Source organism: Pseudorca crassidens, chromosome 2 (assembly GCF_039906515.1).
Source record: "Pseudorca crassidens isolate mPseCra1 chromosome 2, mPseCra1.hap1, whole genome shotgun sequence".
Lineage (NCBI taxonomy): Eukaryota > Metazoa > Chordata > Mammalia > Artiodactyla > Delphinidae > Pseudorca > Pseudorca crassidens.
In genome coordinates, this window is record NC_090297.1 from 155,406,023 (window position 1) to 155,431,372 (window position 25,350).

General features: G+C 36.4%; 1 protein-coding gene across 12 annotated transcripts in view; it reads right to left on the reverse strand.

Moving 5' to 3' along the window:
• RGS7 (regulator of G protein signaling 7) overlaps positions 1-25,350 on the reverse strand; it is a 614,677-nt gene that overhangs the window by 167,892 nt on the left and 421,435 nt on the right. For 9 of the 12 annotated variants that reach the window (XM_067729464.1, XM_067729455.1, XM_067729465.1 and 6 more), the window contains one exon: positions 16,734-16,784. The exons of the other annotated variants lie outside the window; for them this stretch is intronic. In XM_067729464.1, coding sequence (XP_067585565.1) covers positions 16,734-16,784 — 51 coding nt within the window. The remainder of the gene's footprint in view (positions 1-16,733; positions 16,785-25,350) is intronic. 12 annotated transcript variants of the gene reach the window in all.

The following is a 25,350-nucleotide window of genomic DNA, read 5'->3' on the forward strand; positions in this document are numbered from 1 at the left end:
GAGAATGTAACCCCGTGAAATGGATTCATCACGCTCAGAGACAGTTATAATATCATGATGAAGTCCTGATATAAGGGTTTCCACAGTTCCAGCTCCTTCACCACATGACTCAGTCTATCAAAAGAAAGCTAACCTATTAAAGCAAATTAATATTACCAGCACTGAAGCTCCAGCTGAAAAAAAGGGAAACTATGGCACTGAGTTTTCTAAGGACAATCCATCCACCCTATCAATAACTAAATGTCAGTCCTATGTAGAATATTTTATGTTTGAGGAGAATAAATGGGAAAACAATTCAAAAAACAAACCCACAAACACTTCTAAGACATAAAATGACAAGAAGTAAAATTATGACAGTATTTTCTATGTGCAATTATAATGTAAAAAGTGAACAGCACTGATGTAATATAAGGAGATAAAAGATAACTAATAAGACAGCACACTGTGATTAGTAGGGAACTTGCAAAAGGGCAGGTAAAAATAAATAAAGAACTGGAGAAAATAAGAAAAATAATAAAAATTTAAAGTACCATAATATATTTATTTTCTATTAGCAGCAATAAAGAGCTGAATTGCCAATGAAGAAAATTAAAAGAAATCGTGTAATGTACAAAATAAGTTAAGCTAGATGGAGAAGAAAGGTGAAAAGCTAGGAAAATAATGAAAAAAATTGCAGTACAGAATGGAGTGAAATATACCAGTAAATGTTTCAAAAGAATAAACCAGAGCAAATAAACAGGAAAATAATTAGATATAACAACAACAATGAATATAAAACTAACTATAATTGTTAACATGTTCTGAGCAACTAGATGCAGTATTAACTGCTTAATTTATTTATATGTATATATTTCAATTCTCAGAAAAGCACAAAATAGTAGTCACATTTTAAAAATGAAAAATATGAAGTTTAATAACAGAAAAGGAAAAAACAATTTTCTTCATCTTAAGAAAACCTAAATCAACTTAAATGATTCAGCACATAATATAAATACACCAAAAAAAAAAAAAAAAAGAAAAGTATAAACAACTAGGAACTGTGTACCTATATTTTGAATTTCAAAGAGAGGGAAGACATTATGGTAAGAATACTGGCAGGGGAAAAACAGCATATTGAATGCATAACAGCAATGAATTAATATCTACGATGTTTTAAAAATGAAAGTTTATCTCATGTACTCTATATCTAGCCATGTTGTCAGCATACACACAGGCAACAAAAGTTACTGACACATATGGAAGGGCTCAGGTACTCAACTGCAACCACATATAATCCAGAAAACCTGCTGGAAGAAGTATTCTAGTTTTAAAATAAATTACAAATACAAAAATATTAACAAAAGTAAAAGTTAGTAATGTAGTGATGTATACAATTAGCATATATAACAATAATTTTCATATGTACAAACAACAATCAGTTAGTAAATATAATGGAAGGGAGAACCCACATATAATAGTTACACAAAATAAAATAACTAGGAATATGCCTAATATGAAGCATTCAGAGAAATGTGGGTTCAAGACGGCAGTACTGAAGACCCTGAACACACATCCTCCCATGGACACAACAAAGCTACAACTACATATGAAATAATTCTTTTGGAAAAGGACCTGAAAACTGAATGAACAGAATCTCCTCAACAAAGGGAAAAGGAGAGCCTCAAGACAGGAAGAAAAGGCAGAGATACTGGCTTGTCAAGGAAAAACCCACATCTCAGCCACAGCAATCCACAATTAGGAGGGATCACAAAGGTATGGAATTCTCTCTGAGGAGAAAGGGGTTCAAGTTACACATCAGGCACTCTAACCCTTTGATCCTGAACAGAAGAGACAAGCCCCCAAAATGCTTAGCTTTGAAAACCAATGGGGAATATGCCCAGGAAAACTACATAACTGCAGGGGGCATAAAACCTGTTCTTAAACATCTTATGTACAGACTCATTCAACCCAAAACCAGCACAAAAAGAACAGAACAAAAAGTACACAGGGAGACTGGCTAAGACAGCAGACTAGAAAGACCCTGAGCTCACTCCTCTCATGAGCACAACAAAATCACAACTATCTGTAGAACAGCCATCAATGAAGAACACTGGAACCTACCAGAAAAGATCTACAACTAAGACATAAAGAAGGAACCACAATGATACAGGTAGGAGGGGTGGACTCACAATATAATTAAATCCCATATCCTCCAGGGAGGGGGGAGACCCACAAACTGTAAAATAATTATATTGCTGAGGCTCTCCCACAAGAGTGAGAGTACTAAACCTCACATGAGACTCCCCAGCCTGGGGTTCCAGAACCAAGAAGAAGAGACCACACAGTATTTGGCTCTGAAGGCCAGCAGGGCTTAATTACAGAGCCCCACATGACTAGGGGAAATAGAGTCTTCACTCTTAAAAGGGAGCACACAAAACCCTACCCACACCGGGACCAAGGGCAAAAGCAGTAATTTGGTAGGAGCCTGGGCCAGACTTACCTTCTGGACTCAGAGAGTCTCTTGGAGAGGTGGGGAATCTTGGGAACAAAGACACTAGTGGCAGGCATGTTGAGAAACATCCAAATATGTGAACACTGCTGGATCATTAGCACCAAGACCTGGCCCCACCCAAACCCTGTAGGTTCCAATGCTGGGATGCCTCAGGCCAAACAACTAACCTGGTATGGACCCATCAGCAGACAGGCTGCCTAAAGACTTCCTGAGCCCAGAGTCACCTCTAGGCATGCGCCTAGACACAGCCCTACCCACTAGAGGGCCAAGACCCACCTCCACACAATAGCGAGTAGGCACTGGTCCTGCCCTCCAGGAAGCTTGCACTAGCCTCTAGACCAGCCTCACTCACTAGGGGGCAGATGCCAGAACCAGGAAAACCAGTATCCCACAGCCTGTGGAATAAGACCGCCAACAGCAAGCCAGACCCTACACTGTGGCCAGCTGGGCCCTGGCCCTGCCCACTAGTAGGCCAACACAATTTTCAGGACACCTTGCACCACATACATAACTGTGTCAGGAACTAGCCTTCCCTCACCAACAATCTAAAATGAGCTATGGGATCCATGGGCCATGCAGCCAGGCTCCAAGAAACAACTCTGCCTGCTAGTAGTCCTGCACTAACCCCAGGATCTGGCTTCACATGCCAGTGTGTGGGCAAAAGCCCCTGCACAACCTAGACTCCACCCACCAGTGAGCCAGCACTAGCCCCGGGGTGCCTTAGGGTTCTGCAACCAGCCGCCTCATGACAAGGCACCATTAAACAGCAGCCAGCAACATCCACACAAGGTAGGACCTTCCAGCCAACTGGCCTAGGGGCCAGTAAAGCCTACCAGACCACCCATATAAGTCAGACCACCACAACAGAAGAACCCATACAGCCCTCTTTGGGGGAAGCCCTAGAGCATACAGCTGGGGTGACAAGAGGGAAGTGCACTGCTGTGACACATAGGATGTCTCCTAGAGAAGGCCACTTCTCCAAGGTTGAGAAACAGAAATAACCTAAAACATAAAAATACAAATAGGGACTTAGACAAAATGAGGCAGCAGAGGAATATGTTCCAGACAAAGGAACAAGATAAAACCCCAGAAGAACTAAGTGAAGTGAAGACAGGCAATCTACCTGAGAAAGACTTGAGAGTCATGATTGTAAGATGAGCAAAAAACTAGGGAGGAGAATGGATGCACAGAGCAAGGAGTCAGAATTTTTAACAAAGAGTTATAAAATTTAAAGAAGAGCCAAACAGAGATGAAGAATACAATAACTGAAATGAAAAATATGCTAGAAGGAATCAATAGTAGACTAAATGATATAAAAGCACAGATCAGTAACCTGGAAGACAGAGTAGTTGAAATCACTGCCATTGAACAGAAAAAAAGAATTAAGAATGAAAACAAACAAGGACAGTTTAAGAGACCTCTGGGACAACATCAAGCACACTTATATTCACATTATAGGGGTCTCAGAGGGAGAAGAGAGAAAGGGCACTAGAAAACATTTGAAGAGATAATAGCTGAAAACCTCCCCAACATGGGAAAGGAAACAGTCACCCAAGTACAGGAAGTGTATAGAGTCCCATACAGAATTCATCCAAAAAGGAACACACAAAGACACATTGTAATCAAAATGACAAAAATTAAAGATAAAGAGAGCATATTAAAGGTAACAAGAGAAAAGCAACAAATAACATAATAGGGAACTCACATAAAGCTATGTGCTGATTTTTCAACAGAAACTCTGCAGGCCAGGAGGGAGTTGTATGATATATTTAATGTGGTGAAAGGAAAAAAACTATAACCAAGAATACTCTACCAAGCAAGGCTCTCATTCAGATTTGAGGGAGAAATCAAAGCATTACAAACAAGCAGAAGCTAAAAGAATTCAGCACCACCAAACTGGCATTACAACAAATGTTAAAGGAACTTCTCTAGGTGAAAAAGAAAAGGCCACAACTAGAAACAATTAAATTACAAAATGAAAGAGCTCACTGACAAAGGCAAACATACAGGAAAAGTAACAAATCATCCACAAACAAAACTAGTAAGGAAGTTAACAGATGAAAGTAGTAAAATCATCTGTAACCACAATAAGCAGTTAAGGGATACAGAAAACAATTAGAGGTAAAATATGATATTAAAAACAGAAATCGTGAGGGGAAGAGAGTACAAATGCAGGCTTTTAAAAATGCATTTGAAATTAAGAGATCAGCAACTTAAAACAATAATTCATATATATATAATATAATATATGTATATACACACACACACACACACATATATATATATATATATATATATAGAGAGAGAGAGAGAGAGAGAGAGAGAGGGAGAGGGAGAGAGAGGGAGAAAGAGGGAGACTGCTATATAAAAACCTCACAGTAACTGCAAACCAAAAAATCTATAACAGGTATATACACAAAAAAGAAAAATGAATCCAAACGTAACACTAAGATAGTCATCACATAATAAGAGAAGAAAAAAAGGGGGAGGGAATACCAATAATTACCATAAATGTAAATTAAATAAATGTTCCAACCAAAAGACATAGAGTGGTTGAATGAAGAAAAAAGACCCATATATATGCTGCCTCCAAAAGACTTACTTCAGAACTAGAGATACATACAGACTGAAAGTGAGGCTATGAAAAAGGTATTCCACACAAGTGGAAATGAAAAGAAAGCCAGAGTAGCAATATTTATTTTGAATAAAATAGACTTTAAAATAAAGACTGTTACAAGAGACAAATAAGGATACTATATAATGATCAAGTGATCAATGAAAGAAGGAGATATAAAAATTGTAAATATGTATGCACCCAACATGGGAGCATCTCAATATATAAGGCAAAAATTAACAGACATAAAAGGATAAATCAACGGTAAAGCTTATTGTTTTAGGGGACTTTAACACCCCACTTACAACAATGGACTGGAAATCCAGGAGGAAAATCAATAAGGAAATACAGGCTGTAAATGACACATTAGACCAAATGAACTTAATTGATATATAGAGAGATTTCCACCCAAAAGCAGAGAATACACATTGTTTTCAAGTGCACATGGAACATTCTCTAGAGTAGATTAAATGCTAGGCCACAAAACAAGCCTTAGAAAATTGAAATTATATCAATCATATTTTCTGACCAAAATACTAGGAGACTAAAAATCAACCACAAGGAAAAAAAGGCAGAAAACACAAACGTGTGGAGGCTAAACAATGTGCTACTAATCAACCAAGGAATCACTGGAGAAATCAAAGAGGAACTCAAAAAATACCTAGAGACAAATGGAAACGAAAACACGATGATCTAAAACCTATGGGACATAGCAAAGGCAGTTCTAAAAGGGAATTTTAGATCAATACAGTCTTACATCAGGTAACAAGAAAAATCTCAAACAACTTAACCTTACACCTAAAGCAAGCAGAGAAAGGAGAACAAACATAACCCAAAGTTAGTAGAAGGAAAGAAATAAAGATCAGAGCAGAAATAAATGAAATAGAGACGAAGAAAACAATAGAAAAGATCAATGAAACTAAAAGCTTTAGTTCTTTAACCAGATAAACAAAATTGATAATCCTTTAGCCAGACTCAACAAGAAAAAATAGAAGAGGGTGCAAATCAATAAAATCAGAAATAAAAAAGAAGTTACAAGTGACATCACAGAAATATAAAGGATCATGAGACTACTATGAGTAACTATATGCCAATAAAATGGACAACCAAGAAGAAATGGACAAATTCTTAAAAAGGGACAATCTCTTAAGATTGAACCAGGAAGAAATAGAAAATATTAACTGACAAATTACCAGTACTAAAATTGAATCAGTAATTTAAAAATTTTCAACAAGCAGAAGTCCAGGACCAGATGGCTTCACAGGTGAATTCTACAAAACATTTAAAGAAGAGTTAACACCTATCCTTATGAAAGTATTCCAAAAAATTGCAGAGGAGAGAACACTTCCAAACTCATTCTATGAAGCCAGCATAACCCTGATAGCAAAACCAGACAAAGATATCGCAAAAAAAGGAAAATTACAGGCCAATATCACTGACGAACATAGATGCAAAAGTCCTTAACAAAATACTAGCAAACTCAATCCAACAACACATTAAAATGGTCATACAACATGGTCAAGTGGGATTTATACCAAAGATGTAAGGATTTTTCAATATCTGCAAATCAGTCAATGAGATACATCACATTAACAAATTGAAGAATTAAAACCGTATGGTCATCTCTATAGCTGCAGGAAAAGCTTCTGACAAAATTCAACAGCATCTATGATAAAAACTTTCCAGAAAGTGGGCATAGAAGGAATGCACCTCAACATAATAAAGGTCATATATGACAACCCATACCTAACATCATACTCAATGGTGAAAATCTGAAAGCATTTCTTCTAAGGTCAGGTACAAGACGAGGATGCCTGCTTCCACCACTTTTACTCAACATAATTTTGGAAGTCCTAGCCACAGCAAGCAGACAAGAAAAAGAAATAAAAGGAATCCAAATTTGAAAGGAAGAAGTTAAACTGTCACTGTTTGCAGATGACATGATACTATACATTGAAAAGCCTAAAGATGCCACCAAAACTACTAGAGCTCATCAATGAATTCAATAAAGTTGCACGATACAAAATCAATATACAGAAATCTCTTCCATTTCTATACACCAACAATGAAATAGGAGAAAGAGAAATTAGGGAAACAATCCCATTTATCATCACATCCAAAAGAATAAAATACATAGGAATAAACCTATCTAAGGAGGAAAAAGACTTGTACTCTGAAAACTAGAAGATGCTGATGAAAGAAACTGAAGACAACACAAACAGGTGGAATGATATATGGTGGTATTCTTGAAGTGGGAGAATCGATATTGTTAAAATGACCATACTACCCAAGGCAATCTACAAATTCAAGGCAATCCCTATCAAGTTACCAATGGGATTTTTCACAGAACTAGAAAAATAATTTTAAAATTTGTATGGAAACACAAAAGACCTCAGATAGCCAAAAATCTTGAGAAAGCAGAATGGAAATGGAGGAATCATGTTCCCTGACTTCAGAATCTACTATAAAGCTACAGTATTCAAGAGTATGGTACTGACACAAAAACAGACACACAGATCAATGGAACAGGATAGAAAGCCCAGAAATAAACCCATGCAGCTATGGTCAATTAATCTATGAAAAAGGAGGCAAGAACAAACAATGGAAAAAAGTCTCTTGAATATGTGGTGCTGGGAAAACTGGGAAGCTAGATGCAAAAGAATGAAATTAGAACATTAGCTAACACCATATACAAAAATAAACTAAAACTGGATTAAAGACCTAAATGTAAGTTTGGATACTATAAAATTCCTGGAGGAAAACACAGAACACTCTTTGACATAAAGCAGCAATATTTTTTTTGATCCATCTCCTCGAGTAATGGAAATAAAAGCAAAAATAAACAAACGGAATCTAATTAAACTTAAAAGCTTTTGCACAGCCAAGAAACCATACACAAAATGAAAAGAGAACCTATGGAATGGGAGAAAATATCTGTAAATGATGCAACTGGCAAGGGATTAATTTCCAAAATATACAAATAGCTCATATAGCTCAATATTAAAAAATAGAACAATCCAATCAAAAAATGGGCAGAAGACCTAAATAGACATTTCTCTAAAGAGGACATACAGACGGCCAGCAGGCACATGTAAAGATGTTCAACATCTCTAGTTATTAGAGAAATGCAAATCAAAACTACAATGATGATCAAACTACAATGATCAAAATTACCTCACACCAGTCACAATGGCTAACATCAAAAGTCTACAAACAAATGCTAGAGGGGGGTTGTAGATAAGGGAATCCTCCTACACTCTTTGGGGGAATGTAAACTGGTGCATCCACTATGGAGAACAGTATGGAGGTTCCTTAAAATAACTAAAAATAGAGCTACCATATGATCCAGCAATCTGACTCCTGGGGATATATCCGGAAAAGATGAAAACCCTAATTTGAAAAGATACAAGCACTCTAATGTTCATAGAAGTACTATTTACAACAGCCAAGACATGGAGCAACCTAAGTGTCCATTGACAGATAAATAAATGGATAAAGAATAGGTGGTATTTATACAATGGAATATTAGTCATAAAAATGAATAAAATGTCATTTGCAGTAACTTGGATGGAACTAGAGATTATCCCAATAAGTTAGACAGAGAAAGACAAATATCATAGGATATCTCTTATACATGGAATCTAAAAAAATGATACAAATGAACTTATTTACAAAACAGGAAAAGACTCACAGACATAGAAAATAAACTTATGGTTACCAAAGGGGAAGGCAGGGGGAGGAAGGGATAAATTAGGTGTTTGGGCTAACAGATGCACATTACTATATATAAAATTGATAAACAACAAGGACCTACTGTATTGCACAGGGAACTATATTTGATATCTTGTAATAATCTATAATGAAAACGAATCTGCAGAAGAATATATATATATATATATATATAACTCAATCACTTTGCTGTATACCTGAAACTAACTCAACATTGTAAATCAACTATACTTCAATTTAAAAAAAAGTACACAGATCATAGGTATAGGATACCCACTTACTAACCTTGAAGCATCTGCCAGCGAGACATGAACCAGGTGGAATACCCCCCTGGAAATGAATCACTGATTTGAGCCATTTATGTGATCGCTGGTTACCTTGCTAATACTGGCACTAGAGGGTGCCATTTTGGAATTATCCATCTGTTAGCACCAGTGGGCATGCCTCACTAAGAGCCCTGCTGGATTAGCAATAGCCTCATCTACCAGTGCCCTTTGGCAGCTGCTCCCAGCAGCTAACCTGGGATCCAGACTCATCCACCAGTGCCACACAGCAGCCAGGATTCCACCACAACAGTAGGGTGCATGCAGCACACATAGGGGAGACCCCTTGAACTCCTGGATCTAGTGGCCAGGCAGAATTGTACTTCTGAGTCCCAGGAGACATCACCTAAATAAGGCCACTCCTTCAAGACTGGGAGAGATAGCTGATATACCTATTAGTTAGAAACAAACAAAGAAAACTAGGCAAAATAAAGAGATACTGGAGTATGTCCCAATTGAAAGAGCAAGATAAAGATGCTCACTGAACCTGGAAGTAGAATAAATACACACAGTGAGAAGTTCAACAAAGAGACAGAAAATATTAAAAAGTACCAAATAGAAGTTATGACATAATTAAAAATACACTAGATGGGATCAACAGCAGACTGCATGATGTAGAAGAATTTGGTAAGCTGAAAGACAAAACATGGAACTAACATAGACAAGAGTAGAAAAATGAAAAAAGAATTTTAAAAAGTGAAGAAATCTTAATAGAGCTTTGGAACAACATCAAATGAAATATATGCATTATAGGGGTCCTAGAATGAGAAGAGAGAAAGAGCCAGAAAAATTATTTGAAGAAACAGTAGCTGAAAACTTCCCTAATCTGGGAAAAGAAATAGACATCCAGGTCCAGGAAGCCCAGAGAGTTCCAAATAAGATGAACTCAAAGAGACACACATTAAGACACATTATAATTAAAATTGTAAAGTTTAAGGATAAAAAGAGTATCCTAAAAGCAGCAAGAGAATAACAACTTGTTACATATGAAAAGAAACCACATAAGGCTATCACAGATTTTTCAGCAGAAACTACAGGTCAGAAGGGGGTGGATGACATATTCAGAGTGCTTAAGGGAAAATACTTCCAACCAAGAATATCACACAGAATTGAAAAAGAAGTCAAGATTTTCCCAGATAGACAAAAACAAAAGGAGTTCATCACCACTAAACCATCCCTACAAGAAATATTATAAAGACTTATTTAAGGTGAAAAGAAACATATAAAACATATGATAAACATATAATAAGAAACATATGAAAATAAAAATTTCACCGGTATAGATAAATATATACAACAGGAAGTGGATCAAGCATTTATAAAGCAAGCATAGTGGTTAAAAGACAAGTAAAAATAACTAAAATTATAATAATTAATTAAAGGATGCATAAAATAAATAATGTAAAATGTGTTATCATGAGTAAAATGTTTGTCCAGGGTAGGGGGGTGGGAGAGTAAAAAGATAAAAGTTTGGAATGTGTTCACATTTAAGTTGCTACCAACTTAAAACAGTCTACCATTTAAACAGGCTGTCATATGTGAAGCTCATAATAACCATAAGAAAAAAACTTGTAGTAAATACACAAAAGAAAATGAGAGAAAGAATCTCAACATAATACTAAAGAAAATCAACAAAACACAAGGGAAGAGATAAAGAGGAAAAGAAAAGAACTGAGAGTAACTATAAGAACAGCCAGTAAACAATAAACAAAATGGCAAAATACATGATTATCACTACTTACTTTAATGTAAATGGACTAAATTCAATAATCAAAAGACACAGACTAGCTGAATGGATTAAAACACAAGACCCATCTATATGATGCCTACAAGAGACTCACTTCAGAAGAAAGGACACACATGGACTTACAGTGAAGGGATGGAAAAAGATATTCCATGCATATGGAAATGAAAAGAAAGCAAGAGTAGCTATACTCATATCAGACAAAATAGGCTTTAAACAAAAACTATAATAAAAGACAAAGAAGAACATTACATAATGATAAATAGGTCAATTCAGCAAGAAGATATAACCTTTATAAACGTATATGAACCCAACAGAGGAGCGCCAAGATATATAAAGCAAATATTAATGGACTTAAGTTGAAAAATTGAAAGCAATACAACAATAGTAGGGGACTTTAACACCCTACTTAAATCAATGCATAGATCATCTAGACAAAATAAGGAAACAGTGGATGTAAATGACACATTTACATCATATACTTAAGAGATATATACATTCTGATACATATGTTTCATCTCAAAGCAACAGAATACATATTCTTCTCAAGTGCATACGGAACAATATCCAGGATAGATCACATGTTAGATTGCAAAGCAAGTCTCAAGTAATTCAAGAAGATTGAAATTATGTCAAGTATTTTCTTTTACCATAATTGTATGAAACTAGAAAACCATCACAAGGAAATAAAGAGAAAAAACAAAAAATGGTGATTAAATAAAATCTATAATTAAATCTAATTAAATAAAATTGATACCAAAGTATCAATGGATAATCAAAGAAATCAAAAGAAGAAAAAAAAACCTAAAGAGAAATGAGAACATAAATATGACATAGCAAAGTCTATGGGATGCAGAAAATCAGTTCAAAGAGAGAATTTCATAGCAATACATTCCTACCTCATAACAATAATATCTCAAATAAACAATCTGACTTTACACCTAAAGGAACTATAAAAAGAACAAAGGTAAAATTAGTAGAATACATGAAATAATAAAGATCAGAGTGGAAATAAGTGAAGTAGAGATTAAAAAAAACCCATAGAAAACACCAATGAAACAAGGAGCTGGTTTTTGAAAAGATAAAATCAACAAAGCAGCTAGACTAACCACGAAAAAAAGAGAGAGGACTCAAACAAATAAAACCAGAGATTAAAAAGGAGAATTTAAAACTGATACCACAGAAAAATAAAGAATCATAAGGACTGCTACAAACAAGTATATGTAAACAAATTGGACAGTCTAGAAGAAATGGATAAATTTTTAGAAATATACAATCTTCTAAGACTGAATCATGAAGAAATAGAAAATCTTAATAGACTGATTACTAGTAGGGAAATTAAAACAGTAATTTAAAAATCTCCCAACAAACAAAAGCCCATGACCAGTAGATTTTACTGGTGAATTCTACAAAACATTCAAAAATTTAATATCGATCCTTCTTAAATTCTTCCAAAAAATTGAAGAGAAAGGAAACCTTCCAAACACATTTCATAAAGCTGGCATTACCCTGATACCAAAATCAGTCAAGGTCATCACAAGAAAGAAAGTTACAATCCAAAATCCTTGGTGAACATAGAAAATCATATGATCATCCTGATAGTTGCAGAAAAACATTTGACAAAATTCAACATCAATTTATGCAAAAATGCTCAAGTAAGGGCATATTGAGGGAATGTACCTCAACATAATAAAGGTCATATATGACAAACCCACAATTAACATCATACTGAACAGAGAAAAGCTCAAAACTTTTCCTCTAAGATCAGGAACAAGACAAGGATGTCTACTCTTGCCACTTTTATTCAACATTGTATTGAAGTCCTAGCCACAGCAGTTAGGCAAGAAAAATAAATAAAAGGCATCCAAATTGGATAGGAAGAAGTAAAACTGTCACTGTTTTCAGTTTACATGATACTATACATAGAAAATCCTAAGACTACACCAAAAAACTATTAGAACTAATAAATGAATTCTGTAAAGTTTCAGGATAAAGAATTAATATACAGAAATCTGTTGTGTTTCTATACACTACTAACAAACTATCAGAAAGATAAATGAAGAAAACAATCCCATTTTCAATTGCATCAAAAAAATTAAAATACGTAGGAATAAATTTAACCAAGGAAGTGAAATACCTGTACACTGAGAACTATAAGACACTGAGGAAAGAAACTGAAGACACAAATAAATGGAAAGATATTCCATGCTCATGAATTGGAAGAATTAATATTGTTAAAATGCCCCTAATAGCCAAAGCAATCTACAGATTCAATGAAATCCTTATAAAAATTCCAAAGACATATTTTGTAGAACTAGAATAAATACTTCTAAAATTTGTATGGAATCACAAAGGATCCCAAATAGCAAAAACAAGCTTGAGAACAATGAACAAAACCTAAGGTATCGAGCGTCCTAATTTCAAACTATACCACAAAGCCATATTAATCAAAACAGTATGGTATTGACACAAAAACAGACACACAGATCAATGGAACAGAATTGACACTCCATAAATAAATCCACAAACATATGGTCAATTAATTTACTACCAAGGAGCCAAACACATAAAAGAAAGAAATGACATTATTTTGGTGTCATGAAATGTAATTAAATGGTGTTGGAGAAACTAGACAGCCACATGTGAAAGAGCAAAACTAGATTACTATCTTATATCATCCATAAAAACTAATTCAAAATGGATTAAAGACTTGAGTGTAAGACCAGAAATCATAAAATTCCTAGAAGAAAACATAGGTGGTAAACTCACTGACATAGATCTCAGTGATGTTTTGGTGGACCTGACCCCAAAGGTAAGGGACACAAAAGCAAAAATAAACAAATGGGACTAGATCAAACTAAAAATCTTTTGCTCAGTGAAGGAAACCATCATCAAAATGAAAAGGCAACCTACTGAATGGGAGAAGATATTTGCAAATCATATATCTGGTAAGTGTTAATATTCAAAATATATAAAGGATTCAATAACAAAAAATCTGATTAAAAATGGGTAGATGATCTGAATAGTCATTTTTCCAAGAAGACATACAGATGTCCACAACAGGTACTTGAAAAAGATGCTCAACATCACCAATCATCAGGGAAATGTAAATCAAAAACACAATGAGATATCACCTCACACCTGTCAGAATGGCTATTAGCAAAAAGATAATAACTAACAAATGTTGGCAAGGTTGTGGAGAAAAGGAAACCATTGTGCACTGTTGGTGTTAACTGATGCAGACACTATGAAAAAGATTATGGAAGTTCCTCAAAAAATTAAAAATAGGGCTTCCCTGGTGGCACAGTGGTTGAGAGTCCGCCTGCCGATGCAGGGGACACGGGTTCGTGCCCCGGTCCGGGAAGATCCCACATGCCGCGGAGCGGCTGGGCCCGTGAGCTATGGCTGCTGAGCCTGCGCGTCTGGAGCCTGTGCTCCGCAACGGGAGAGGCCACAACAGTGAGAGGCCCGTGTACCGCAAAAAAAAACCCATAAAAATAAAAATAAAAAATGGAACTACCATATGATTCAGCAATTCCCCTTGTGGGAATTTATCCAAAGGAAACAAAAACACTAACTCAGAAAGATATTTGCACCCCAATGTTCATTGCAGCATCATTTACAATAGCCAGGATATGGAAGCAACCTAACTGTCCATCGTTGAATGAATGTAAAAGGAAAATTTGGTATGTATATGTAAATATATACTGGTGTTGGATTATGCAACCCCTTTCCCTCAGAAGTCCCTGAAGATCATGCAATCCTCTCCCCGTCTCTAAATGGATCACCAGAACCCGCTCCCATACCAAAGCATTAGTCTTTTCTTCCAACTTGCCACAAAATTCTCTTTCAACAAATTATTGATCTAGAACTTCAAATGATCCCTAGAGTTCTTCAAACAACCACTTGACCACCAAATAAGCACAACATAGAAACCTGGCATGGGTTTCTCTTTTATATTTAAATATCTTCAGATAATTTATGAAGTTAAAATTAGACCTAGCTTTATAATAACTACTTATCTCTTCATGAGCAGTTCTAAAATGGTATGATTAAATTAATCATGCAACCACAAAAGTAGATGTCAGCTACATTCTTGATCGTATTTAACTAGAATCATCTCCCAGATTGATTCATTTTCTGTGTGCAAAATCTGTTATATCTTCAGAACAATCATCAATGCTTCTTAAAATCCAGCACAGAATTTTTCACTCCATACCAACCAACCAAAAACTAATTTTTCAGCCTGTCATAAATATAACTGAAAATCATGAATGTTCTTTCCCAGATATAATTGATTTTATCTTTTTATATACCTTCTAATGAAGCTTTACAACTTCCTTATACAGTTGAACAAGCAAATAAAATCAGTTTTTCATATACATTATAGCTAAAATGATATTTCTTATATAAATTATAAACGAGTGTTTCTTACTAGCATATTATACCTGTATATTTTCCCTGCTTCTCAGACTATTACTGAAGTACACTTTCAGTCTTAATTTGCAAAAGAACTACTCTTTTGTATCTACTTCACCTTTTGAGAAATGATATTCTTTGCAAATCAGTAGTTCCCTGGTTTTCTGTGACTGTACCAGTGTTTTCTTAGCACTGGAGTCTTTTGTCTGGTGCTACAGTTCGTAAAGTCAGGAATGGCACTGAGCTGAGGCTGAAAGGTAAAACTGTCAAGACCGTGGCTTCCTTTCTCAATAATTATCTCCTTTTTTCACCTAGTAATAATTTGATGCTGGCAGTAGCTGCTTCATCTTTACTTACTTGTTTTATTCCTGTTTAACTTGATAGAATAAGTATTTTAAAAGATCATATACCAAGTGATCAGGGGATGTACACAGACATTTTTTACAGAATTAGAAGTATATTTTCTGGTGGCACGGCCTTATAAAGTTAGCTCAAAATGAGTAAAAATAAAAACTTTGCATCTCCATGTACTATTATTTCTAAATCATTCTAAGGTGGTAATCACCAGAAGCAGGAGTAAAAGCCGTAACAATTTTTTTTTTAAATTGAAGGAATAGTGTCTGTGTAGTTAGTGTATTGCCATCTTTCTCTATTATGTCATTCTGTCACTGTAATCCCAATTTTTATGTTATTTTCTTTTGTTTTTTTCAGCATATTCTCTAAACAAAATAATCTCACTTTTATTTCAGTGATGTGAAATATTTGCCACACATGAAGGCTTTTACATGATATTTCTTTAAAGTCATTAAATTCCTCACAATTCAGAATATGTTCTAGGCAATGAAGAAGTGTGCTGGTAGAAACTGTTCTCAAATTGTGGACATTGGTTTTGCGTTGCAGAATACAGAAAATGTCCACCACAATAAATGAGTCCATGGCTGCAATAAGGGTATTAAAAACATAATGTAGGCATGATAAAAAATTGGAATTACAAATAACATTGTTTTCAAACCTCATGCAAAAATGGAGTTAAGGCAAAATTATAAATTAATGAGATTTAGTTCTATGTGTTTTCAGAAGCGAAATTTCATTATTTCATAATCACTTGCTATAAATTATATGTATAATTATTTATGGACATGTATACTGCTCATCCATTCTAACAGTCGCTAATCACCTGAATCAAATGTTATAAAATAGGACATTATATATTGAAAAAATTTTAAAGTAAACTAAATAAAATTTAGTTAAATATACATTGACTACCATAAAATCTGTATAAATGGGAAAAACATAGTTAAAATGTAATTATAACTTTTCAGGTTTGCTTGCTTGTCATGTTAGCCCTGAAAAAACATATTTCTTAAAACCACAAAGAAAATACTTTTATCGATGGGAAAATTATTTATTTACCTGGATCTTCTATGGTTAAGTTCTTTATTAACCATTGAACAATGTCTGACCCTGAAAAAAGAGAAAAAGAAACACACATATATATACATATATATGAACATCTATTTATATATGTTAACCTTAAGAACTCAACATTTAGCACTCATAAGAGTAGGAATGTTTCTAGTTGTTACAATAACAGATTAAAGATCAGCCACATATGAAGTATTGAAAACAGAGCGTGAATACATTGTTTTTCTTCAGTGAGCCAAGGTGCAAACTAGTCAATTATTAAATATGAAATGTTTAAACATAAAGATTTAATATATTAGTAGTGGATAAAGTGATTCATTGATTTATTCATTTAATGAATGTTTATTGAGTGCCCACTATGTTTCAAGCATAATTCTTAGCATGGCATAACCAATACTTTATAAGATGATACCTGTCTCATTTCTGGTTTTCCCCATCCAGTCCCTGTATCTACTCTCAAGCCAACCCAAATTGGTTGTCATTTTTGGCAACAAATTTGTGTTGTTATAGTATTGTGTCTTTATAATACTATTTTCTTTGACTGAAAGGTCTTTCCACTATTTTCAAGACACTCAAGATTCATTTACACAAGAGAACTTCCCTTGACCCTCACCTTTGGCAATGTGTGTAGAGAGCCGCAGGCTGGTCAAAAGGAAAGCAGGGCAGCCAACATTTCTAGTGGGTTGTGATCCAAGATTGAAAGGATAAGGCCCTGAGCTAGTTCAGTGTACATGTGAATTAGAACAAAATTAGACTTGTTCTAGGACCTTGTGACTAGGTCTGGGGTTGGCAAGTGGGAAAATTAAGAGGACTCAAAGTTTACAGTCCAGGAGCATTAGGAATGAATGGAATGGTGAAAATATGAGCAGAAATGGGAGATTCAGGAAGAGGCGCTGATTTACCTGAGATGTTCATTTCTGTTTAATTTGGCTCTCAGCATAATTCATTTCTACATAAAACTGCAAAAAATATGTAATGTAAATAGTTACATATACTTAGTAAGCTGTATCAGGGCTGCATGAATGAAATTTTCTGTGAACTGAAATTCCATTTCTACCTCTCTTGGAGACTGGGTACAGTTGTAGCCTACCCACCTGAGACCTGGCAAATGAGTGATATTAACAATGGCCAAATAATTCTAGTTGCTTAAAGCAGAATAGTTCAAAATTAATTTCAAAATAAACTTGATCATCAAGCTTGACAATAATGTCCTAAAACTTATGAAAACAGTTACACCCAACATCAATTTCAATATGCATGCATTTAAAAAATATTAACTTCAAGTATTAACTGTTCCTTGACAACTGCCGTTGATTTAACTGCATTTGAGAGGATGACTTCAACTAGATCCTAAGGAAGCTCTGAGGGAAGGAAGGAGGGGAAACCATTCATAAGAACACAGATGTTGCAGAATGTTGTGCTTAACTTATTACTTACAGCCTAAGTTATCTTGAGTCATGGTCTTCCCTTTTATAAAAGGGGAAACTCAGTTTTTCAAATGTGTATGTAGTGTTACTTGACCAATGTAGAATTCCAGGTACCTAAATATTATTAGCTATCTCCAGGTGCCCTGCTTATTTTTCACATTTGAGCATCTATTTGGGGAAAATATATGAGCAGCCACTGGAAAATTTCTACTCTTGAAGAGAGCCAAATATTGGTTCCAGGACTATAATTTTTTCTTAATGTGAAAAGTGATTTTAAAATACCTTCAGAAAAGTGTTATTAAAAAAAAATTTTCTTCTGTCTCCCTCTCTCTTTCTCCCTCTCCCCCCACCCTTTCCCGAACAGAAAGAAATACAAAGCAGTCTAATTTGAAATTACATTTAATTCAGGAAACAAGAAACTTATTTTCCTGGCCTAGTTTTGGGTATTTCTGTCACAGTGGTGGTCTCAGTTCACTGTAAAAGAGCCAATGTGATTACCTGTCAGTATCATTATAGTGGTTTTATTGTTGTGTGATCACCCAATATATGTATGGTTTTAACACATTATGAATTATTTTATTGTCAAATGTACATCCAGTTCACCATATTCATCTATTATGCATCTATGACAGCAAGACCTTAACTCCCAGTTGAGAGAGGCAGAGACAGAGAAAGGGAGAAAAAAAATTCCAGCATCTTATGGAACCAAAAGATTGAAAGAGAAATGCTATCATAGTAATGTTGAAAACTGATTCAAATGGCTTTATGGCCAGGAGGGGTGTGGAAAGGAATTGCCCCTTTCTCCCAATTTCTCAGCTTTATCTTTAATAAATAAGTGGCAGATCTGCTAAAATTTTCGTGTACAAATGTACATATCCAGGACACTTTAGAGTTCCATTTATCTTTTTTTTTTAACATCTTTATTGGAGTATAATTGCTTTACAATGGTGGTTAGTTTCTGCTTTATAACAAAGTGAATCAGTTATACATATACATATGTCCCCATATCTCTTCTCTCTTGCATCTCCTTCCCTCCCACCCTCCCTATCCCAGCACTCTAGGTGGTCACAAAGCACTGAGCTGATCTCCCTGCGCTATGCGGCTGCTTCCCACTAGCTATCTATTTTACATTTGGTAGTGTATATATATGTTCATGCCACTCTCTCACTTTGCCCCAGCTTACCCTTCCCCCTCCCCATATCCTCAACTCCATTCTCTAGTACGTCTGCGTCTTTATTCCCGTCTTGCCCCTAGGTTCTTCATGACCATTTTTTTTCTTAGATTCCATATATATGTGTTAGCATACGGTATTTGTTTTTCTCTTTCTGACTTACTTCACTCTGTATGACAGACTCTAGGTTCATCCACCTCATTACAAAAAACTCAATTTCATTTCTTTTTATGGCTGAGTAATATTCCATTGTATATATGCGCCACATCTTCTTTATCCATTCATCTGTTGATGGTCACTTAGGTTGCTTCCATGTCCTGGCTATTGTAAATAGAGCTGCAATGAACATTGTGGTACATGACTGTTTTTGAATTACGGTGTTCTCAGGGTATATGCCCAGTAGTGGGATTGCTGGGTCGTATGGTAGTTCTATTTTTAGTTTTTTAAGGAACCTCCATACTGTTCTCCATAGTGGCTGTATCAATTTACATTCCCACCAATACTGTAAGAGAGCTCCCTTTTCTCCATACCCTCTCCAGCGTTTATTGTTTGTAGATTTTCTGATGATGGCCATTCTGACTGGTGTGAGATGATATCTCATTGTAGTTTTGATTTGCATTTCTCCAATGATTATGATGTTGAGCATTCTTTCATGTGTTTGTTGCCAATCTGTATATCTTCTTTGGAGAAATGTCTATTTAGGTCTTCTGCCCATTTTTGGATTGGGTTGTTTGTTTTTCTGATATCGAGCTGCATGTGCTCCTTGTAAATTTTGGAGATTAATCCTTTGTCAGTTGCTTCATTTGAAAATATTTTCTCCCATTCTGAGGGTTGTCTTTTCATCTTATTTATGGTCCCCTTTGCTGTGCAAAAGCTTTTAAGTTTCATTAGGTCCCATTTGTTTACTTTTGTTTTTATTTCCATTTCTCTAGGAGGTGAGTCAAAAAGGATCTTGCTGTGATTTATATCATGGAGTTTTCTGCCTGTGTTTTCCTCTAAGAGTTTAATAGTGTCTGGCTTTACATTTAGGTCTTTAATTCATTTTGAGTTTATTTTTGTGTATGGTGTTATGGTGTGTTCTAATTTCATTTATCTTTATACTGAGGACATCGGAGTAACAAGCAGGATGTTTTGTTTGGCTTTGTTTATTTCTTTAAAAAAAATGTGAAACTAGTTAAGAGATGCAACAGTATCTTATACCCTAAGACAGGGATCCCCAAACCCTGGGCCACAGACCAATACCGGTCCATGGCCTGTTAGGAACTGCGCCACACAGCAGGAGGTGAGCAGCGGGAGAGCAAAGCTTCATCGTTATTTACAGCCGCTTCCCATCGCTCGCATTACTGCCTGAGCTCCGCCTCCTGTCAGATCAGCGGTGGCATTAGATTCTCATAGGAGCGCGAACCCTACTGTGAACTGCGCATGCCAGGGATCTAGGTTGTGCACTCATTATGAGAATCTAATGCCTGATGATCTGAGGTAGAGCTGAAGTGGTGGTGCTAGCGCTGGGGAGCGGCTGCAAATACAGATTATCATTAGCAGAGAGGTTTGACTGTACAGAGACCATAATAAATCAGTTGCTTGCAGACTCATGTCAAAACCCTATCTGTGGGACTTCCCTGGTGGTGCAGTGGTTAAGAATCTGCCTGCCAATGCAGGGGACACGTGTTTGAACCCTGGTGTGGGAAGATCTCACGTGCCACGGAGCAACTAAGCCCATGCACCACAACTACTGAGCCTGCGCTCTAGAGAGTCCATGAGCCACAACTACTGAAGCCTGCACGCCTAGAGCCCATGCTCCAGAACAAGAGAAGCCTCCACAATGAGAAGCCCGTGCACCACAATGAAGAGTAGCCCCTGCTCACCACAACTAGAGAAAGCCTGCACACAGCAACGAAGACCCAACATAGCCAAAAAAAAAAAAAAAAAAAACCCTATCAGTGAGTGGCAAGTGACAATTAAGCTGCATCTGGTGGCAGGCTTTATAGTGGCAAGTGACTTGATGTACTTCAATTGTACAGCTGCATCTGGTGGCAGGGTATAAGTCAGAATCCGACACTTACTTTAGTCTGCGTGTGGCCCTCCCATTATTTTATTTACCACTTCTCTCTGCCTCTCTTTCCCTCACTGCACACCTGTCTCAGTCACAGTTTTGGTAAGCCCACAAGCTAACCCTAGCCAAAAAGAGGAAAAAACAAACGTCGTTAGAGAGCTTCTTTGGAAAGGGGAAAGACCCAATGGTGAAAGAGTAGAAGACTCTAAGACTGCCAACAAAAAGAAAGCTGCATTTAAAAGAAAATATCAAGAGTCCTACTTAAATTACAGGTTCACTGCAACAGGTGATTCACATTCTCCAAGCCCACTTTGTATAATATGCAGCAACCGGCTATCCAACAAAGCCATGAAACCTTGAAAACTGCTTCACCACATGGAGACCAAGCACTCTGCATTAAAAGACAAGCCTTTGGAATTTTTCAAGAGAAAAAAACGTGAACAGGAGGAACAGAAGAATTGCTGAAGGCCACCACTTCATCTAAGGTGTCTGCACTGAGAGCATCATTCTTAGTGGCTAATCACATTGCTAAAGCTAAGAAGTCCTTTACTATTGGTGAAGAGTTGATCCTGCCTGCTGCTAAGGACATTTGTCGTGAACTTTTAGGAGAGGTTGCAGTTCAAAAGGTGGCACAATTGGTGCTCTTTCAGCTAGCACCATAACTAAATGAATTAATGAAACAGCAGAGAATATTGAGGCACAATTGTTAGAGAGGATTAATGAGCCACCATGATATGCAATCTAAGTTGATGAGTCTACCGATGTTGACAACAAGGCAACAATGCTTGCTTTTGTGTGATATATTTTTCAGGAGGATGTGCCTGAGGATGTGTTTCATGCACTTTTGTTGCCAACTAACACCACAGGTGCAGAGCTATTCAAGTCTTTGAATGGTTACATATCAGGAAAACTGAATTGGTCATTTTGTGTCGGTATATGCACGGATGGAGCGGCTGCCATGACTGGATAGCTTTCTGGTTTCACTACTCGGGTCAAAGAGGTTGTTTCTGAATGTGAGTCTATGCACTGTGTCATCCATAGAGAAATGTTGGCTAGTCAAAAAATATCACCTGAACTTAACAACATTTCGCAGGATGTGATTAAAATTATCAACCACATTAAGGTACATGCCCTTAACTCACGTCTGTTTGTGCAGCTCTGTGAGGAGATAGACGCAGAGCAACACATCTTCTCTTACACACAGAAGTGAGATGGCTTTCTAAAGGAAGTTCACTGGCCAGAGTTTTTGAGTTACAAGAGCCACTCCAGAGATTTCTTTAGAAACACAGTCACCACTGGCAGCACATTTCAGTGACACAGAATGGGTCACAAAACTTGCTTACTTGTGTGACATATTCAACCTGCTTAACAAACTCAATCTGTCACTTCAGGGGAGAAGAACAACGGTGTTCAAGTCAACAGATAAAGTGGCTGCATTCAATGCAAACTGGAATTATGGGGGTGACAAGAGAACATTGGGATTTTTGACGTGTTTCAAACATTAGCAAAGATTTTGAAAGAGGCTGAGCCAGGGCCTTCTTTCTCCCAGCTGGTGCATGATCACCTATCTCAGCTTTCAGAAGAGTTTGAGCATTACTTCCTAACCACAAAAGACCCCCGAACTGGGAAGGAATGGATACACAACCCATTTGTGAATAAGCCAGGTGAAATCGACTTTGTCTGTGCTAGAAGAGGATCAACTGCTTGAGATCACAAATGACGGTGGCCTTAAAAGTATGTTTGAGACAACTTCAAATCTCCATACGTTCTGGATTAAAGTCAAGGTGGAATATCCAGAGATTGCCACAAAAGCACTGAAAAGCCTGCTTCCATTCCCAACGCCCTATCTCTGTGAAGCAGGGTTTTCTGCAGTGACAGCGACCAAAATGAAGTTGGGGAGTAGACTGAACATAAGCAACACACTTTGAGTGTCACTGTCTCCCATCACCCCCAGGTGGGACTATCTAGTTGCAGGAAAACAAGCTCAGGGCTCCCACTGATTCTGCATTATGGTGAGTTGTATAATTATTTCATTATATATTACAATGTAATAATAATAGAAATAAAGTGCACAATAAATGTAATGCTCTTGAATCGTCCCGAAACCATCCCCCTGCACCCTGGTCCATGGAAAAACTGTCTTCCATGAAACCGGTCCCTGATGCCAGAAAGGTTGGGGACCACGGCCCTAAGAGGTAAATTTGTCTCTGTGATTGCAACTTCTGGAAAGTTTAGCCCTGATCAGTGCCCATACTCTTGTCTTGAAATCTTAGAGGCATCTAACACTTTTAGAGTTACAAAATTATGTGTTCTCTCTACTTAGCAGGAGCAGTGGAAGCTTTATTATTGTATAATCCCATAATCTATGATTTGCAATGAAAACAAGCAAAACAAGCAAAGCAAAAATGTTCCTTACGTACTGCTCATAGTTCTGCACATGCCATATTGTTTCTTATTTCCATGACTTTGCTCACGCTATTCTGTCTCTGCCTCTTTTTCCTTTGGTTAATCCCAACTGATTTCATAAAGTTCAGTTCATATATTAACTACTCCAAGAAGTCTACTCTGCTCATCCCTATCTCACCTTGCCAGGTAAAGTCTTTCTCCGCTAAGACCTATTAATATCCTCATCATTCATTACACTTGTCAATGGTTTTATTACCTTTTGTTAATTTTTGTCTGTCTTTCCCATTGCATCATGAGTTCCTTGGAGGTAAGGGTGTGTGTTATTCATCTTTGGATCTCAAGCACCCAGACCAGTGCCTGGCATATAAAAGGTGATGAGTAAATGTTAAAAGACTAGATGAACAAACAGCAAGATTCCCCTCCTCATATGCTACTCTAAGAGAATTTACAAAACGATGGCATTGGTCATACAAAGAACATTTGACTGGCCTGTAATTTTCAGCTACCGTAATCACCCTTCACGGTGATAATTTTCCCTTTTCAAGGCTATCAATTCACCACTCCATCCATAATTAAAGCAAAGGAATCAAAGACATTTAGACATCAATATTATTTCCTCACCCATGCCATGGACCTGAGTAGTAAAGGGGCTTCCCCAAGTCTGGTCTGATGCCGAGTGACAAGGCTTGGACTATGCTCCGGGCAGAGCCTACTATACTTCCATTGCAGGCCATATACCCTCTACAAGTTAGAGCACATCCTCACCTACAAGTGACAACTATAGCTATCCACACTCTGAACCTGAAACTGAGGTTCACCAAAAGAAAAATATTGTGAAATGTTTGCAAATATGATATATGAGGACTTTGTAAGCAACCAAAATGTTACAATTTTGATTTGTATCTTTAACAAAAAACCTTCTTTTTGTAATTTCTGTTAGAGCTTTTAATGAAAACATTTAGCTCTTAATCACAATGGAAGGGTTCCAAATATTCCTGAGGCAAAGACATTGACCTTTGTAATATTTCTCTTTCAGGAAAATGAGTAGTAGGCTCTTTGCACTGCCTAAATACTTTGCTGAACCCTCAGAACCACATAGACATGGTCCTGGCAATATGAATGTATTTTATTTAACAAATACCATAAATAGTCCCTGTTTTTTATGGGTTAAGTATTCTCAGGATCTCTCACTAAATATAACATCCTGTATATCTGGAAAATATTTTTCCAACATTATTCTTGGTTCCTTGAAATAGGAACAATAAATGTTTATCATCATCATCATTAAATAGTATATAATGCACATTTATTGAGTTTCTATGAAAATCTTGCTGTAGACCTATAGTTTTAGGGACAAGTAGGAAAGAATGTGGAGTGAAGCAGATTTACTCTTCTGTGAGTCCTTTGAGGGAAGAAATGATGTCTTACTAATCACATTTCCCTCATTCTCTTCAAAGTGCTCTAACACAGATCACTATTAAACATTTACTGTAGGTATAGCTTCAATGTTTATAGACATGTACTTTATGCACAAAGGACCCCAAACAC